This window comes from Tiliqua scincoides, chromosome 3 (assembly GCF_035046505.1).
Source record: "Tiliqua scincoides isolate rTilSci1 chromosome 3, rTilSci1.hap2, whole genome shotgun sequence".
Classification (NCBI taxonomy): Eukaryota; Metazoa; Chordata; class Lepidosauria; order Squamata; family Scincidae; genus Tiliqua; species Tiliqua scincoides.
The window spans coordinates 78,175,334-78,195,620 of record NC_089823.1 but is presented as its reverse complement, the minus strand read 5'-3'; the positions used below and the strand labels follow the sequence as shown (position 1 = coordinate 78,195,620).

The 20,287-nt window shown below is 42.1% G+C and overlaps 1 protein-coding gene across 1 annotated transcript in view; it reads left to right on the top strand.

Moving 5' to 3' along the window:
• Positions 1-20,287, top strand: part of CDKL5 (cyclin dependent kinase like 5) — a 104,397-nt gene that overhangs the window by 21,205 nt on the left and 62,905 nt on the right. The window contains exons 2-3 of the mRNA XM_066620591.1: positions 16,876-17,083; positions 18,820-18,854. Of these exons, the coding sequence (XP_066476688.1) occupies positions 17,020-17,083; positions 18,820-18,854 (99 nt within the window). The 5' untranslated portion in view covers positions 16,876-17,019. The remainder of the gene's footprint in view (positions 1-16,875; positions 17,084-18,819; positions 18,855-20,287) is intronic.

Genomic DNA, 20,287 nt, shown 5'->3' with positions numbered 1-20,287 from the left:
GGTTTCTGAACCTGTAATCTAAAGGCTTTTTTTTTTTTTTTGTAACTTAATATGTCCAGCAGGTATGCAAATGCAGCAGTACAGAAAGCAGCTCTATACCCTAGCACAAATTCACCATTCTGTTTCAGGTATATGGAAAAAACTGGAACTTTTTCTGAAAGCATATGCCTGTACTCTGAAGTCCCCTGACAAGGATTTCAAAAGCAAACAAAAATATTTTAAATGGTTTTTAGTTTCGGGCCTCAGTGGGTTAACTGGTGTCATTACTGCCTGAAAAATTGCAGCTTATGCTTAAAACTCCCAGATGAGATAATTAAGTCTGTTGAATGGAGCAGTAAAAACATGTTTCGTGCCACTAGGCAACAGTGTCATGTGCCTTGGGTTTTCCTTCTCCAAACTAGGACTCTTCATTAGCCTTCCATGGTGCAGCAGGAGATAAGAAGCAGGAGCTATTTGTTGGAAGGTAGAATATCTGGGATGGTTAGTCTCACAGCTGGTCGTCATCTCCTCAGTAGGGTGTACTTGCAAGTGTAGTTGCTCATCCCAGTTCAAAGCATGGTAACAAAAGTAAGGAACTGGTGATAATGTAACCTATTGAAAGAAACCAATTGGCAGTTATTGTGCTGAATTTTTTTCTTGTACTGTACAAGTGTTTCAGTTTAAATCTCTGTGTAACTTTTTTCAGAATGTAGATTGAAAAAAATACCACTAACTTACTTTATTCATTTGATTTATATCCCGCCTTTCTCCCTGAAGGGCACCCAAGGTGGCTTACAACATATTAAAAACATAAAATACATAAGATAAAATACATAAATAAAACATTAAAAGCCAACCAGCGATAAGCAGCAGCTATAATCTAAAAACACTAAAACACTAAAAATCTAAAACACTAAAAATCTAAAAACACTAAAGAATAAAAATCACCAAGCACCAGTCTGCATGAACCAGTGAACATACCCTTAAAAACCCTGCTGAGTCCATTCAGAGCAGGGCGATTAATCCCATACCTGGATGATAAATTTCTGAACCAGGAGGGCTTCTGTCTTGTCCAGATTTAGTTTAAGCCTGTTAGCCCTCATTCAGATGCCAGTTGCATTCAGGCAGTGCTCCAGGACCATGATAGCCACCCTGGAATTGGGTGGAAAAGAGAGATAGAGCTTAGTGTCATCAGCATACTGATGGCACCCAACTCCAGATCTCCAGATGATCTCTCTCAGTAGTTTCACATATGTGTTAAATAACATGGAGTGTTGAATCCTGTGGCATCCCACACTCAAGGGAGGACAGGGCACTGAGCAGGTGTCTCCCAGCACTACCATCTGGAACCTATCGGCCAAGAAGGAACAGAATCACCACAAAATGGTACCCCCAACTTGGCCAAGCATCCCAGAAGGACACCATGAGCAATGGTGTTGAAAGCCACTAAGAGATTCAAAAGGATCTCTAGAGATGCACTTCCCCTCTATCCAACGTTAACACAGGTCATCCACCAAAGCGACCAAGGCTGTCACTGTCCCAAAACCCAACCTGAAGCCATACTGAAAGGGGTCCAGATAATCTGCTTAATTCTGGACCCTCTGGAGCTGAGATGCCATGACCCACTCAGCCACCTTGCCCAGAAATGGGAGGTTTGAGAGTGAAAATCCTAAAAAAAACAGAACCCTAATCCTGAGGTTCTCAAACTGGGGCGTTGCAACACCTCTGCCTGAGAGCCTCAGCCCCTGGCCCTTAAGGGGTCAGGGGAAGGGGAGAGGCAGCAACATGATCCCCAGGATAGCGTTATTAACGGGAGTGAAGGTGGTGTTTTTACTTACCAAGGGCTGGTGCAAGGTCCAGGAGTTGCGGAGAGCCCTGTGCAGTCTTCTGTAGGGCTCCCTGAGTCTTAGAATGCTGAAAAAAGTGATCACAAACCACTTCCGGTTTCATGATCACAAAAGGGACCCACTAGGGCAACCGGAATGGATGTCCCGATGGCACTGCAGCGATCATGGCACCGCGGGGACCCAGTGACATACCTGGGGGGTTGCTGAAGCTTCCATGAGGGTCCTTTGAATCTTCACATAGCTGCCCTGCGCTCCAATTGCTGACTGTAGCTCACTTCCAGTAAGCTCCGATCGGCAATTGGAGCTTAGGGTAGCCATGTAGAGGCTCGAAGGGGGGCTGCGAGTCTCCTGGACCCTCATAGAAGCTTCAGCAGCCTCCCAGGTACTTTAAAATGTCACTGGGTTCCTGTGGAGCTGTGCTCGCTGCAGCACTGTTGGCGCACATGTTTCTGGGTCACTCCCCTTAAAGGGAATAGCCCATTTCTGATTTGCCTGGGTGGTTGAAACTCGCCAGTTTGTGAACTGCTGATATATACTGTTGGAATATGGGTACAATATGAGATGCTGGGGGTAGGAGCAGTGAGTTGTCCATTTGCCGGAGACCCTCTTTGCCTGTTCTCTGCAGTGCCTTTAGGTAGTGTGTCCTTTAAATAATTTCCTTCCTCTCACTTGTTCCTTCTTCTCTCTTTCCCTGATCACCAAAGGAGACACATCCGTGTTGCTCAGCTCTGTCCTCGATGGCAGGCAGCCATTATGGAAGAGTATGAGCCCCCTTACATTCAGCCAAAGAGAACAGCTATAGAGTTCTCTGTTCCTTAAATTATAGAAGCCTCTGATATTTCAGATTTGAGTGCTTTAAGAAACTGTAAGTAAAATTTTTAATGAAACTTTAACTGCCTCTGCTCCTGTATGTTCATTGATAGCAGCAAACTGGCTGGGTGGTAAAATTAATCCATAGGAAAAAGTGCCTTCTGCTGCTTGCTTGAACCAGCTCCCCCTTCCAACATATACAAGTAACCTGCTAAAGACTTGACTTTTTCGCTTGCATTGATATGTAAAATTCAGTCTCCTAAATATTATCGTCCGTTTGACTTTCCAGGCCCAGGTGTTACAACCTCTGGAGGCCATCTCTGCCTAGAAAATTAGCACAACCCCTACTATTAGGATCTATACTTGGTTTTCTCCACTCCTGTCTCTTTTGGGTTCTCATTTTCTCTTTGACCATCCTTTTCCTGAAGGATGCCTCTATACATCTTTCCTTCAGGTTCCTCTTTATAATCAACTTACTAATTTATCCTTCCTCTGTTAGCTATCCTAATTTTTTGCTATCACTGTAACCTTGTCAGCACTCTTCTCTGGATATGTGTGTTTCTCTTCCTCCTGTTGCACATCCCCTGTTTTCTCATCTGTCTCCATCACCATTCTTTCTTCAAGCCTCTGCATGGTTCTTTCTACTTCTATCCTACCCAAAATTCCTGTTCCTAAACAGAAATCTATTTTGACTAGCTTGCGCTGGCATTCTCTAACCCGACTTATCTTCTGGTCTCTTTGTCCTTTTACTTTCTCTTTTCCCTTCTGCCTTGTACAAAGCTCTGATCCTTGATACTCTTTGTGTGAAGATTTTTCTCCCTCTAAGCTGCTCTTTCAGATTTCATGCCAAAGCTGTGCTGATGCCAAGTTTCTGTTGCTGATAACTTCACCCTGAACACTTAGATGTTTCTGAGCATTCTACAGTGTCATAGAAGTTCAGCCACCTACAGAGCATGCTTGTAGGTGGACAGGTGACAGCTTTAAAATACTTTAAAGTATTTTCTGCATTTTTTAAAATTGCAGCAGTAGGAAAAGACTATGTATATCTGGTCTAAAATGTTCCAGAGAAGGGAGAAAGACTTGTGAGATTTGCTGGGGTATTGCTAGCAATTTCAACTTGGATAGTGTAAGCATCTTCTTAAGCATGAGGTTGAAATGGCAGTTTGTGTGTGCCTTTAACATGAAAACTGTGATTGGGATAAAACTAAGGCTGGCATGAAGCTTAAGGTTGCCATCCTATGCATGTCTATTCAGCAGTAAGCACTACTGAGTTCAGTGAGACATGCTGCTAGGTAAACATATGCCACCTGGCCACATCACTTATGCTAAGTTACAGACCACCACAGGAAACCTTTGTAATAAAGGAAACCAAGCTACAATTTTCATGGCAGAAGCCTCTAAAATAATAGGCTAGACTTGGTTTCTTTGGGTGTACAGGTAGGCCCTCAGTATACATAGGGGATACATTCCTGAAACCCCTGCAAATATTGAGATTTATGGGGGCCCTCAATATTTTACTTTCTGTACATTTTGATATGGTAATTGTAAGCTCCCTTGGGCATTTGCTTCAGCATAGGAAAGGCAGGGTGTAAATCTTTTAAATAAATAAAAAGTTGAGCATCCCCATAACGGGCGAGTGTTTGGTATTAATGAAATTATGGAATTGACTGGTTACCTGTAATCTGATCAGTAGTTAGTTGGCTAAACAATGAATTGTTGTTGAAATGACTAGTGCTCAGAAATGGGAGCCTAAATCTCTGACATAGTTGATTGACTGACAGGTGGAGCAGAATTTCAGTCAAAGACAGAATAGCACACAAAGAGCAAGAAATAGTGTGCAGATCTGATCTCTCTTCCAGGAATTCCGCAAAAATTGATGCTTTAATGTAAGGTCACATCTTTCTTTCCCATCCCCTGCATTGAATCCTCTCTAATTCCCTTTTAGGAGCTCCAAGAAGATTATATCTGGACCAGGGGCTTTACCTGTTTTTAACTGACTATGGGTGCAATGCAAAGGGCGCCTTATGCCGGCCCAAGTCCCTTGGACCGGCATAAGAGGATCGCACATGTGCCGTATAGCATGTTTGTGCCTCCTCTCAGAGAAGCCAGGCTGGCACTCCAAAAAGTGCCAGCCTGCGGAGGCATAAGCACTTGCACCAGCATAAGCAGCAAAGGTAGGCGTAGGGGGCAGGGAGCAGGAGGGAAGGAGGTGTTTCTGGGCAGGGGGAGAGCAGGTGATGGGCAGCCCTGGGGGTGGGCGCGTGGGGAGCCGGAGGTGGGGCTGGGACCCAGCAGTTATGCCGGATCCCAACCCCTGTCCCCATGGAGAACGGAGCGACTTCAAGCAGCTCCGCTCTCCTCAGACTTGCGCTACCTCCAGAGGTGGCGCAGGTCTGAGGAGACCCATTGGGGCCAGCAGCCCTTACTCAGGAGTAAGGGGAAGAGTTTCCTGCTTCCCACAATTGCTGCTGCCCACAATCCGGCATTGGGTGCATCGCAAGTGTCCTGGCTTGCTTGCTCCAGCATGGGTTTGGATTGCGCCCTGTGGCTCTAATCCTAACCTCACTTTCGTGGGAGTAAGTTCCATTGAACACAATAGGACTTACTACTAAACAGACCTGCTTAGGATTGTGGCCTCCTCCTTCCTTACTTCTGGAACCACTGGAGGCAAGACAGGGAGATCCTTTAAGCAAAAGAAGAGGGATACTAGGTTAGGCGACTCCCTTTAATAAAATAGGATTTAGAAATGGTTAAGTCAACCCTCAGGGGAGATACTAGTTTTGTAAGTCCAGATTATTCTCAAGGCAAGATCCATTCACAATAGCCCAGAATTGTTCAGAGTTGTTTTTTTTTTGAGGAGGTTAATCACTTGTAATAACCTTTCCCATTGTTCATTAATAAATTCTAGACTTTTCCTCTTAATAAGTAAATTAAGGGTGCAATCCTAACCAATTTCCCAGGCACTGACTTAGCCGCAATGCAGATCCAAGGCATGGTGACAAGCATGTCCTTACCTTGAGGATGCCCCCTTGACTTGCCTTTCCACAGCAGGAATGCAGAGCATGCCACATTAGCACAGCTATGTCAGTGCTGGAAAGTTGGTTAGGATTGCACCCTTAGTTGGTGTTGACATTGAAATAAAGTGATGGAGGTCTTGTTGCTTGGGGGTCTCTGTACTGGTGGTAGGTATTGCACAAAAGGACTTTTAAGTTCCTATACTCCCTATTAAACCAGGAGTTGCTAGAGATTACATCTCTTTTAGTTCTCAAACAAGGTTGAGAACTTAATCTAGTTAACATGTGATATATTAATCCTTCATACATGCTGACTTACTCAGTAGAGTAATTTATGTTTATAATAAGAGATCTATGGTCCTGACATGCTTTGCTTTAAATAAGTAGTGAATTTTGCTTATTGTCCTAACATCCCAATAATATTTGGTAGAAGGTCCATATCATTATTCAAGGTGAGTAGAGTCCTAGTTGGGGGTTGGTCAGGTCCAGTCATCAGCAAAAGAGGAAGATGGTCGCTGATAACACAGTCCCTGACTACAAAATCTTGAACATTAGTCTTAAATGGAGGCAAAATTAAAAAATAATCATGCTATACCCTCTACGGCAGTGTTTCTCAAACTGTGGGTCGGGACCCACTAGGTGGGTTGCGAGCCAATTTCTGTTGGGTCCCCATTCATTTCATATTTTATTCTTAATATATTAGACTTGATACTACCGTGGTATGTGACTGCATTTGGGGAAATATTAGACTTGTACTTTAACAAGCTACTCTGTATGTTCTTTTAACAATGATAGTAATAGGATTTACTCCTGGGCAAGTGTGGGTAGGATTGTAGCCTAGGATTGTTAAAAAATTTCCTGCTTGATAATGTCATTTCCGGTCATGACATCACATCCAGTGGGTCCTGACAGATTCTTATTCCAAAAAGTGGGTCCCAGTGCTAAATATGTGAAAACAACAAAACAAAAGTGTAGGTGAATTCGTCAGAATCAGCTAAGATATGTCATTCAGCCAGATTCTGTTAAATTGAACACAGTCTGGCTAAACAGCAGCCAGCAAGATTAAGGGCCCAATCCTATCCAACTTTCCAGCCCTGGTGCAGCTGCAGTGCAGCCCTTAGGTAAGGGAACAAATGTTCTCTTACCTTGTGGAGGACTCCATAACTACCCTCCCACCACTAGATGCAGCACAAACCCCATTGGCATGGCTACACTGGGGCTAGAAAGTTGGATAGGATTTGGCCCTAAGGCTGCAATTCTATCCACACTTTCCTGGGTGTAAGCTCCATTGACTATAATGGGATTTACTTCTGAGTAGACAGGCATAGGATTGGGCTCTTAGATGTGCTCCTGGCTGTCAGAATCATTTTGCTCTAGAACACCCTGAGAAACTTAAACTGTGAAACTATTTAATTTGAGGGTGCTTATGTGAAAACTTATGTAAAAATTATTAAATTATTTTTTAAAGGATGTTCTTGCCTCAGAAACAAGGTTAATTAATGCTTTGGTTTATTTCGCGTGATGACTGGTTCAGCTAGTGTAGACTCAAATTTCTGAATTGTTACGCTTTTGCTTAAATGAGAGACTGAGAGTCTACCTTTGATCAGGGAGAACAATCAGAAAATGAATGTTTGCAAATAAACAAATCCAATAGCCTATTAAGGGAAATGTCACATGAACATTACAGGCTTGAATTCATGAGAATTGCTTTACCCTGTAGCTTCTTATTTTGTCACTCAGAAAATATATACTCCAACCTGATCTAAATTCCTCTTTTAGTGCAACTGTCTACTATGTATTATATCAAAATTGTGTTCTTTCAGCATCTTCCTATTTCCATTCTTTCATCTAATTTTAATGCTCTTAAGGGAACAAATCGGCTAACAAGCAATAGGTGAACCTAGTGTCTTCTGAGTATTTGAATGTGTCATTGCTCTCTAAATATTTAGTTGTCCTACCAGCAGGCATGGCAGATGGGGTGATCCTATAGTTCTGCTACGCTGGCAGGGTTACTACTAGCATGATATAGTTTTGATCCTTTGCATTCCCAGCAATAGAGGCAAGAGAAACAAAACAAGCTGTAGAAACTACAGCTGACATAGCAACACCAACAGGCATAGTATCCCTGGAAACTTCTCCCTCAGTCATATCATTGCACACTGAGTACAATCCCCGTATTAGTTGTGCGTGGAATGCCAAAGACACTAACATATGGTGAAAATAAGAATGCCACAATGACATTCCATTTATCCATTACTTACTCCACATACTCTCAAGTACAGATGATGAAGCATCTTGCATCAGAGGCCTCCTGTGGCCCAGTGGTAAGGATCTTGAATGTGACTGTGGAAGCTTGGCTCTCAGGGTGCAGTCCAGAGCTGTTGATGGGCCGGTGCAAGACCCTTACATAAAGCACATTCGAGGCTCTGGGAGAGCTGGCTTGCGGAGGCCACATTCAGCCTCCATGCTGCAAGACCCAGGTAAGGTGGTGCCAGCCAAGGGCGACTAGTGCGGGGGCTTGGAGAGGGCCCACCAGCATATATGTGAAATTAATTTTTTGCCCCAGTGTGCATTACTTTACATTTACTTACATTGAAGAGAAACTGCCATTTTGCTGCCTATTTCCCAGTTTAGAGAGTTCCTTCTGGGGCTCTTCACAATCCTTTCCAAACTTCACCACCTGGAAAAGTTTAGCATAATCTGCAAACTTGGCTACTTCCTGGTTTTATCCCCAAATCCAGGTCTTGGATGAACAAGTTGAAAAGCAACCATCCAAAGACTGATCTTTAGCGCACACCACTTTTCACCTATCTCCATTGTGAAGGGGACAGTTCCTCACATTAAACATTAAAGATAAGACAGCTTAACTCCTGGCTGTAGAAGTTAAGGCACATTCAGAGGTTCTTAGTTCTTGATTATAGGCGAACACAGTTCAAAAGGTCACTCATTCTAAAAAAGAGGGAAGCAGTTGTCTCTCTCTTAAAATGGATGCTGAAAGAAGCAGGCCATTATAGCATGCATGCCTGATCAGTTTTTCAAACCAAAGGTGAAGTCCCTATCTAGGTACAGGTGTGCCCCAGTATCTGCAGGGATTCCTTTCCAGAACCCCCCTCCCCATGGTTAACTGAAACCACGAATACCAAGGAATGCCCTCACCCTCCAGATGGTCCTTGCCTCCTGAGGGTCCTCTGAGCCCAGCAGAGGGTGTGCATATCCGTCTGTGGCCTCTGTTGGGCTCAGACTGATCTTTACAGTTTTTTAAAAAATGCAACTTCCAGGTGTTTGTTTTTTTTTTTTTTGTAAAAAACTGGTATGAAATGAGGTATGGAATGAGGTAAAGTATGTGTGTATTTTTGTAAACACCAGTATAGACTTAAAAGTGCCTTGCCTCTATGCTGATGTTACATACAAGACTCTTAACAAGAGTGGCAGTAACTAGAGGAAATGGGGAGGGTTGTGTCATACTTTTTGCATTCCCTCTCCCTGAGATTAGTATTAAGCCTTGCAGAGAGGAGTAAGAAGAAGAATTTTTTTTGGGGGGGGGGGGGGAGGGAATTTCTGAAATGCTTGTACCTCTTCTCATAGGAATTGACTGAGGTTCTTACCAATCTGTTATCTGTCTTGGTTGCCTCATTTCCCTTCCAGGCAGCATGATTTAGAGAGCTTTACACTGCCAAATGCTGTTAAAATTCACGTAATTTGTTTAGGCGCACGAACAATATACCGCAGACACCCGCCTATAAGTTGATCTCACAGATAAGACGAGGGCAGGTTTTGAGCCCAAAATCATGGAATTTGCTATGACCCTCAGATAAGTCGGGGGTTTAACTTAGGGAGGTGTCTGACTATAATTTTGTCTGATTTTACCTGAGGCCAGATCCTGAAAAATGTCCAGTAATTGTTATCTAAGAACTGTACCATCTAATTTATTAAAAATAAAGTAAAAGATCATAAAATACATTTGTATTCAGTAGCTTTTTAAATTCTGGTCTCCACAACCTTTTTGTAAATACTGTCAGAGTATTAAGTGCGCTGTAAACAACATACTAATAGAACTGTGGTTCCCAACCTGGGGTTCATGTACCCCAGGGGCACTCAACAGGACCTTTTAGGGGTAGTTGAAAGAGAATGGAATGCCAGGCATGCCAGGCAATGGCAGTGCTCCAGAATGCCTTGCAGGGCCAGCAAGACAGGAAGGGAGGTAGCTAGTTGACTGTGAAAGCCCCACCAATAGCTAATTTTTGGTGATCAATTCATGTTTGAACCAGTGATTGAAGACCAGCACAGAAAAAATACTAAAACATAAAAAAGTGATCTATCACTCAGAATTTCTCAGGACATATCTGGTGCAAAACAGTGCAAAGGCAGAGTCTTCTGCTCTTAAGCCAGAAGCTCTACATATAACATACAACTTAGAACACAACTGGGAGTGTGCAATTCAATTCACAGCAGAAACAAGCAACAGCAAATGGCTGTGACCAAGTGCTGCTGCACATAGCTGAAACCCTATTTACTCAGAAGCAAACTCATTGCTTTCCCTGGGTGTTATTCCTAAGTAATGGTACTCTGAATTGTAGTTTGTGAGACATTTGATGGGAGTGTTTCCACTTTCAGGGAAGGTGCATCCTGCAGCTGCAACAAGCCCACCCTCACCTGGTCTTAGGGCTGTTTCCTCCTCTTGATTTACAGCAGGATCAAGGCTGTCAGGGGAGTTCCACTCTTAAAGAAGTGGGGTGATTCTGCCCTTTTCCTCTCACCCCCACCCCCCACTGCTGGCTTAGCTTCACTGCCATCTTTTCCTGGGAGTAAGCCCCATTGACAATAATGGAACTTTCTTCTGAGTAGGCATGCACAGGCTTGGGCTCAAAGGCAGCCATCCTACGCGCACTTTCCTGGGAGTAAGCCCCATTGCTTACGCATTGACGACACGCATGGGATGTGCTCCAGGCTCCTGCTCCCCTTTCCTGTCCTTTTGAAGACTAGCAGGGGTGGAGGAGGAGGAATGCCTGATTGCCTGGGGATACTGCAGAAGCAAGCATGCTCTCCTAAAAGCTTACTACATAAGCAGCTGTTGCAAGTGCTTCCTAGCTCCTGCTAGCATGCAGCTAAGATCTCTGGCTAAAATACCTGTTGTTGCAGAATAATTCTACTTTAAATTCTACTCTCTGCTTTTCCTGTGTTTTGCATCTTTGCAAGGTCTCCAGGACTCTTCCAGTGAAAAGGACACACACACAGGGAGATTGCTTCTCTCTCTCTCTCTCTCTCACAGATGCTCCCCCCCACATACACAAATGCAGGGGCTTTTCCTCTCCAGTCCAACTTCATTGGTGAGGATAGGGGAAAATGAGGTTAGCAAGGAGGTTTGCAAAAAGCTCTGCAAGGGAGAGATTGAAGTGTGACTGTATGAAGTAAGGGGGGAGGTAGAGAAGAAAACAAGAGGGAATAGACTGGGAGCCCAATCCTAGGCATGTAGCCCCAGCCTGCACAGCCTCCTCTCAGCAGAAGATCACTTGCTCCCTTGCTCTCTCCCTCCGACAATAGTGATTGGCTGGCTCACTTGCCTCCCCCCTCACCCTCGCTGCTTGCCTGCCCCGGAGATCAAACAAATTATTGTTTGAAACATTGCCCCGCCTGATCTCCGGATGTTTCAGGCCATCCTGAAACATCAGGATGTATTGTTTCAGGCTGCTTTTCTGGGAATAATTTTTTTGCCGTATAGGCGAGTATCTACGGTAATTAAAAGCCTGAGAGCCTTTTTTTTTAAACACACCTATAAAGGTTATAGCTCTAGTATTTATTTTAGTTCCTGAAAATAAACCAGTTGGTCCTTGCAAATTCTATAATTTTGGAGGAGGGGGGTTCTACTTGTATCATGAGTCATAATTAATGTGTGTTTTCTCAGACTTACCTCATCCTTTCATATCTGAGTTTTGCTGTTATCACAAAACATCTGATTTTTTTTTTAAATTCCAAAGGAATCTTTGCTCAAACAAATTATTTCCACCTTGTCTTTGCTGTTTCTCTGCTGAGGAAATTAATCTAACATGTCAGTTCTGGAGTAACTGTATTCTATTTTTCTTATGTGAAAGCAGATGTTTGAATGACTTCTTTGTACATGCTTATGGAGGAGAACAAAGAAAATGGTTCTTACTTCTTTGCCAGTGTAAGTGACCTGAGTACTATTAGTTAGGTTTCGTTGGAGTTAAAATCTTAATTTTATAGCTAAGGATTCTCTAGCTTTCTGTGTTAGGAACTAAGCAATTTAAAAAAAAATATTAAAAATAGTCCATCCATAGAGAGTAAATTAGTAAGTACAGTTTGGCTGTACTTGTCGTAAGAGGCGACTAAACAGCCACTGGGTAGATGGGACTCGTCAGCCTGGGAAGGCAGCTCATCTGAGAGAAGGAAAACTCTGATCCCAAACCTCCACTGCCTTGTGGCTACATCCAGTTATGGAAAAGGCTTCAGGAGTCAACCTCGAGGCAAAATACGGAGCCAGAGTCCCCGAGGCAGTTCATGGCTAAACACAGTCACATTCTGGCAACTCCTGCGACGCCACTGGAACCAACCGTATTGGCCTCTGCCTTTCCATTGGACCATTTCAGCGACGTGGAGAGGGGGGATTTGCTGCATGGGTAACAGCCTATCCGCCATACCTACTTTACCCAGGCTTCGCGCACTGGAGAGGACACTCTGTTCCAGAACCACCATTCAGAGCGTGACACCATAGTCTTCCGAGACTGAAGGATGCCAACAAGAGAGTAAAATTTTGTCTGTTCAATTAGCGTGTCCTGCACTACTCTATCCTCTTTTCTTGACTAACTGGGGGTTGGTATCTCGGTTCAGATGTAATGCGAAACCACGATTAAACTGTGGAATAACTTTACTAGCCCAAGCCTTAGGATTGCACAGTCCTCCATTCCTTTTAATAGTGAGGGGAGGAAATATGAAGGTTGTATAGGAAGGAACTGCAAAAGTCTGTAGTTTTGAAGAAACTGCATCTTGTCATTTGTGTGTGTTAGAACAGCTCATGAACAATTCAGGATACCAAGTCAAGATTTGATGTAATAACAAATAATGGTTTAGTTCTAAATCATAAAACAAAAGCTGCAGACTTCCTCCCATCATGTATGAATGGGGGGTGGGTGGAGTGTGTAAGCGTGAGGTTCATGCTGGTAATGGTAACTCATATTTCAGCATTTGTGTTTGAAACTACCCTACCTACAGTTTCCTCAAAATTTGGTGGTTCCTATAGAGAATGACTTAAAATACTTTGTGAGCACATTCCTGTAAATATACTTATCTAATCTGTTCACCCTCTTTCTCATTTCTTTAAAAAATTTCAGGTAGATTAAATAACATTCAGTACTGTTGAACTTTTGAACAAACATCAGTTGGTTCAGTAAACTATTTTTCTTTCTTGTGTTTCATGGGAAAAACTAGACACACAAAACTGGCTGCAATCCTAACCCATTTTCCAGCACTGACTTAAGGGTAATGCAGCTCCGAAGTAAGGGAACAAACATTCCGTGGCATTCCGTGAGTGCCACCCAACTGCAGGATGCTGCACACGTCCCACTAGCACAGCTATGTCAGTGCTGGAAAGTGGGTTAGGATTGTGCCCAATGCCTTTTAAAATTTATTTTAGATGCTTAAAAAATACATGCGTACTATCAAGGTAACTGCTTGTTTTCTTTAACATTAAGGTAGGTAAAGGTTTCCCCTGCACAAGTGTGTCTGACTCGAGCAGGCTGTGCTCATTTTCATTTCCAGGCCAAGGGAGCCATCGTTGTCCGAAGACATCTTCCACGGTCATGTGGCCAGCATGACTAAACATTGAAGCGCACAGAACGATTTAACATTAATGAGTTTGAAATAACTTTTACAGACCTTCTAGTTCTGATTGCAGACTGCTTCTTAGTTTTCCCAGCCATGTAATAATATTACAGTTCAGCTTCTCATCTTCATTGTTTATCTATCTGCCCATTTTTTTTCTTGTTAAACTTCATCTACTCTGAAGGTAGTAGAAACTTTGTTGTTGTTAAGAGTTCAACTCAAGCTAAATGATACTGTAATCAGAACTGCTTTCCCTATCTTTCTAGGGCAATAGGAGAAAAATGTGTGCAGGAGTTGTTCTCATGCTGAAAAACCTGCCTAGCAGTCTTCCACCAAAACGTTGCCAGTGCTAATGATACCAGTAGGAGAAGCTCTTTTATCTTCACTGAAGATGTTTTTTTTTATCAAGTACAGTAGTAGATGTTTTTTTTTTTATCAAGTACAGAGTAACTTCTCATGCAGCAATTCTACATCTTATTGCTGGAGGTCATTCTACAAAAGTGAAATTGCCTGCACAAAAGTTGCACACTCAAGTCTTTCCTATTTCTGTTTTACATTGGCAAGCCGTTGCCATGTAAAGCGTGTGTGAATGAATACACTATTAGCTTGAATCCGGTATGTACCTTCCACAGGCAGTGTTTCCAGTTCCTCCTCCACACCACCTCTTGCAAACTCCTGTGCAAGTGGAGCTCTGTACTTGATTATTCAAATTCAAGCATTTTTACTGGACTTCACTCTAAAGCCTATATAAAGCCTACACATTGTATAAAGCTAATATATTGACATTTATGAAATATTAACAGTTTTCATTGGAAGGAGATAGTCATAAATGTAAGCATTGTAGAATGTAAATATCATGTTGTTGAGCATCTGCTGCATTCATGAAAACAATATGCCAATACACGTAAATATCCCTGTTAACCCAGCAAAGGAGCAACCCTTTAGAGCAAGGGTCTCCAAACTTTTTGGCCACAGGGCGGCATCAAATACCTGGCACGGTGTTTAGGGCCGGGGAAAAAATTTAAATATAAAATTTATAGAAATAAATTGGAGATGGAACTTAGATGAGTGAATAAATGAATGAATGGGCTCATTCATTCAACCTCTCTGGCCCTTAGAACACCCTCCAGACACAACCAGAGCATAGTTCCTCTCATGTTCGGCCAATAGGGCTAGAGGCTTTCAGGGGACAAGAGGCTTGCTGCGGGCCGGAAAGAGGCTTGCTGCGGGCCGCATCTGGCCCCCAGGCCTGGGTTTGGAGACCCCTGCTTTAGAGTAGTGGCTTTCTTATATTTAGCAAGGTTAGAGCAATTGCCCCTTTTTAGTGAATCATAGCACATCTCCCAATGACTTTTTGCTCAGTCTTCTATGTGACTGAGGCAGGGAACAACTTGTTTTCCATTCCTCTTGCTGTATAAAGCTTTTAGAATTTTTTAAAAAGTTTCTATGTAAATATTCTAATTAATAACTATGTCTATTACCTGTGACCAGCTTCCTCACAGTGAAACTTCCAGTTTAGTCTTGCAGTGCTGAACAAATGCTTTATCACTGCATTGAACTACAAACCTTTTTTGTTTTTGTTTTTTGTTATCAGTTTCCAGTCCAGCTAGGACATAGTTCACTGGCTTTCTGGGATTAAATGCTGCATAAATACTTTTCCAAGAAGTTGTGAGAATGTGATGAAGTAGTTTCAAATACAGGAAACCTGTGGATAAGAGTTGAGTTTTGATTGCAGAATTTTTTTCTTGCAATCATTAGAAAAGACCAATATATTTATTAAGTTGATGATCAGAAAATGTTGGTTCATAAAGATAAACTTACTTTTGCTCCTAAAATCAACATTAGGAAATGTCTTGCTTCTTAATCTCATAACTGGGTTGTTACCCCTGCTAACTGGACAAAGAGACACCTTTTGAAGTGGTGCTCCTCTTATATTTAACAGGGGGAGAGCAACAGGGGTCCCTCTTCATCCCTGCATGATGTCTTTTCCAGTGGCTGTTGCTAGTGCAAGTGTACCATTTGTTCAAGGCATCTTTTTTAAAGAAAAAGTTAAACATATTTAAATAATGGTTTTTACAAGATCAATAAGAAGGACCAATGAAAGATGGAAAATTTATAGGTTGCAGCAGGTTAATGAATTTCGCTATCTTGGAGTAGTGTTCCAATCTAACCTTGCATGGTCCAAAAGTAACTTTTCCTTAAGATACAAGTGTCTGAGTGGTGTTTTCTATCTCTAAGCTGCCCTATTTATAATTTGATAATTTGCACAGATAGTTCCTGTGCTAACATTTGGGAACACTAAAAATAGTGGCATAGCTTTGTGTTTCTAGGGATGCAAAACACAGCAGTCAGGGTGTGGCTCTTATGGCTCTTTAATGATTTAGATTAATTTCTACCCAGTAGTTTCATCCATTATAATTGGTGTGTGTAACTTGCTTTTCTTTGAAATCTGTAAAGAATAATCATAAATATTTTTCATAGTTTTTCTGTAATTGTGAATTTATGCTGAAATGTTTTGGGAAATTCCTGTGCTAGTGGCATGAACCCAAACTCTTAAGCCCAAGTGGCAAATTTAGTAGATTGCCATGGGATTTTAGACTTTCCTTTCCAAAAGCAGCTCTATGTACTGCCTGATCATCTGCTAATGAAGCAGTGTGAAGAGCTGGGCTGAGGAGAGAAAAAGAAATACAATTGGATGAGCATAAGAGTAAGCATAAATTCTTGTGCATTCTTAAAAGCACTCTCTTGGCCACGTGGATTTGAATTAAGAAAGGAGACAATGCTTTCAATGTGCAGGAGACAATGTTCTCTACTCTCATATACTAAATAAAGTTTTCAATTATGGACTGCAGAAGATAGTACATTTACTTGAGGTGCTTGTTTTTGTAAATAGGTTTAATTACGTAGCTCAGTGTTTCTCAAACTGTGGGTCAGGACCCCCTAGGTGGGTCGTGAACCAATTTCAGGTGGGTTCCCATTCATTTCAATATTTTATTTTTAATATATTAGACTTGATGCTGCCGTGGTATGTGACTGCATTTGGGGAAATGTTACAGAACCGTACTTTGAACAGGCTGCTATATGTATGCTTTTAACAATGATAGGAAATGGGACTTACTCCTGGGTAAGTGTGGGTAGGATTGCTAAAACTTTTCGTGCTTTATGATGTCTCTTCCGATCATGACATCACTTCTGGTGGATCCTGACAGATTCTCATTCTAAAAAGTGGGTCCCAGTACTAAAAGTGTAAGAACCTCTGACGTAGATTATAGATAGCAAGATAATAATTAACCAGCTGCAAAAATAAATATGCCATTGTTTATCTTTTAATAAGAGCATTGCAAATCAAAACTGGCTAATGCCATTGTGACCATTTTATTTCTTTTCAGGTATCTTCTACTAACTGAAAAAAGTATAAGTCAACCAATGTAGGTTTTTTCCTACCAAAAGCCTTCTCTTAAGTCTTCTGTAAAGCCCTCAAGTCTTCTCTATGCCATGTTGTACAACTGTTATCCCATGAGGAATTTGTCTTCATGAAGATTCCTAACATTGGTAATGTGATGAATAAATTTGAGATCCTTGGAGTTGTAGGTGAAGGTAAGCATACATCCTTATTGAATTTCTGTATGTGTAGCTTTAAATTTTAAAAAATGAGCACAACTAGGATCAAAATATGAAGAAGATAATGCCTGAAGAAAGTTGATAATTCCTTAGTCTGATGATGGCCAGAGACAACCAATGACTGCTGGCTATTTTTCCAGAGAGCTGAATATAGTAGCATGAATGATTGCTTCTTGTTCATGTTGTCCCCAAATTGCCTCTAATCAAGCCCTTTTTGAAGCACAACAAAAACCTGCGCTCCCTATTTGACCAGAGACTATAGTAGGACAAAAGAAATGAGTAGCATTTCTAGTTCTACAGCCTGTCTGGAAGAAACTATTTGTTAATCTTCAACTTTTTTCTCTCTAAATGTTCTGAAGTGTGGGGGCTTTCCTTGAACTTGTGCTGAGCCTTGAAGACATTAAGAACACAGTGAGCATGCCGGGGGGGAGGGAGTGGGGAGGGAGGCGGGAGCAAAGCTCCACTGCATCCTGAACTTCTGTGTTAGGCTTGGCGCCTGACACAGAGGCCTTTTCCTCACTGCCAACCTCTTGGTTGGCGATGAATCAAGTAGCCATTGCGGGGCTACTCACTTTATCCAGGGGAAGGGGACAAAAGTCCCTTCTCTGGAGGTACTGCCCACAGCTGCCTTGAGTGTGCAGGATGCGGCAGTGGCTGTTTTCAGTGCCGCTACAGCCTTGTGCCCCAGGAGCTCAGGATTGGGCTCTTACATTACTAATTCCAGAAAATCTTTATTTAGAACCATTTTTAACCTGAAAGAAAACATTGCCATTAGATTGCATAAACCTTCTCTTATGCTGATGTAAGGTTTCTCATCATGACTTAACTGAAAATTTTGTAGTGAATCATATTCTTCCTATTTTGGGCTGCAACCATTAGTAATTTTCAGAATTCTAATAGGAGTGTTGACGGTAATAAACTACTGCAGCATCATCTGAAACCAAAAGTATTTTGTGTATGTATGTCAGTGCTTCCTCTTCTTGAACTTGCTGTGCGTGAAGAAAAAGTTTAACACGCACTTGAATAGCTCGATACAGGCATGCCCCCTTAACCATGGATCCAGTATCCATGGTTCCAGTTTTCCGCAGTTCAGATTCCTCCCCATCATAAAAATTACTACAGCCTCTGGATGATTGTCTCCTATGTCACTATGTGCAAAGGCTACCAGGGAGTACATTTGTATTAGAATTCTGAAATTTACTAATGGTTGCGGCCTAAAATAGGAAGAATACGATTCACTACATGTGAATTTGCGCTATGGGGGGATGTTTTTTGTATTTGCTCTTTGGTTTCCAGTATTCATGGGGGGGGGTCTGGAATCGAACCCCCGTGGATACAGGGGCATGCCTATAAGTACGTTCATTGAGGAAGCAATTGCAAAATACTTGAAAAGTCAACTACTTAGTTCTTTGTGGGCCCAGTCCTATTCAGCTTTCCAGTGCTGATGCAGCTGTGCCAATGGGGCATGCGTTGCATTCTGTAGTGGTGGATGCGGTCATGGAAGCTTCCTCAAGATATGGGAACAAATGGGGCCACATCAGTGCTGGAAAGCTGGATAGGATTGGGCCTTGTATTTGCTAATATAATGTTGCAGCATTTGGCCTCAATAATGCATCCTTAAAATGTATATAAAATTTTGAAGTGAAGCTAAATTCTGGTGTCTAATTTTTTTCCCCTCATTCTTGCCCTCCCCTCCATTTGTAATGGTCCAGGAGCCTATGGAGTTGTACTTAAATGCAGGCACAAGGTAAGTAAAATGCAACAAAAATTGCTGTACAATTCTAATTTTGTTTTTTAAAATAGTGGCTTCAAGTTTTTTATGTATACAAATGTACTGGGCTGCTTTGGACATAACACCAAATCATAGTTTGTCTCTACGAGGAAGAGTTCTCAGGGAACAGCATCCACTGTTCCACCATCCCTCTCTTATGCTGGGCATGCAAACCAGAATCTTACCATATTTTTCAGCCCTGATTTGCAAAACAGTTGTCAACCAGGTGGTTGTTGATTTGGACAAAACAGCATGCAGGTAGGTTTCAAATCAGGAAAGAACAGAGATACAGTGGTACCTCGCATAACAAAAGCGTTTTGCGAAGTTTGGTAACTTGCACAACAAATTTTTATGACCCGTGCTTCGCAAGACGAATTTTTTTTGTTTTGTTTTGGTTTGTTTTAAGGGGTGGATCTTCATGTCAGTTTATGATCCCGTCCACCCTAGTAAGGGGCGGATCTTCATGTCAGTTTATGATCCCGTCCACCCTAGTAAGGGGAGGATCTTCATGTCAGTTTATGTAAGTAAGTCCCATTGTGCTTGCTCCCAGGAAAGTGTACACAGGATTACAGCCTTCAAACTCCCCACTCAGCATCCCCCCATCGCTCATTCACCCTCTCACTGCCCCATTTCTTTCATGTTGCCCCCCATGATCACGGCAAAAGCAAGCAATTGAGTGCAGCTGCTCTGTCCTCCCCAGCTTAGAGCACAATCCTGTGTGTGTCTCCTCAGAAGTAAGTCCCATTGTGCTTGCTCCCAGGAAAGTGTGCACAGGATTACAGCCTTCAAGCTCCCAACTCAGCATCCCCCCCCCCGTTTTTGAAATCCTCTGTACAGTATGTATGCCTTTAAAGAGCACTTAATAAACACTTTGTAAACCAAATTTGACTTTGTTCTGACTTTTCTTGCCCATAGGAACGCATTAATTAAATTTCAATGCATTCCTATGGGAAAACGCGCTTCGCAAAATGAAAAACTCGCATAACGAAAGGACTCGCGGAACGGATTAATTTTGTTATGTGAGGCACCACTGTAAATCTCTACAAGTGATAAAAGAGAGGCTGTACGTTGGTTTTGTAACAAGAAACTAGTTTAGCATTGCAGCAGTTTCACTGTGCTAAAGAGGCTTGGATTGTGAGTCCCTTGTGTGCAGACAGTTTTCAGGGGGTCCCTTCCAAAGTTCCACAAGCTGCTTTTGTAACTTCAGTTTCTGAAGTTTGATTCAGAATGAGGAACTACTACTACTATTAAAAAAGAGAAAAAAATAACTCTCAGTAGTTGTGTGCTATGTCATTGAGCATTTAAAGGGCGCTTTGCACCACAGCTTGAGTATGCAGTAAGAGTAATTTTTGTTTCCAATTATTCAGCTCCTTTAAAACAAAAGATATGGAAAAAGGATAGGATAAAGC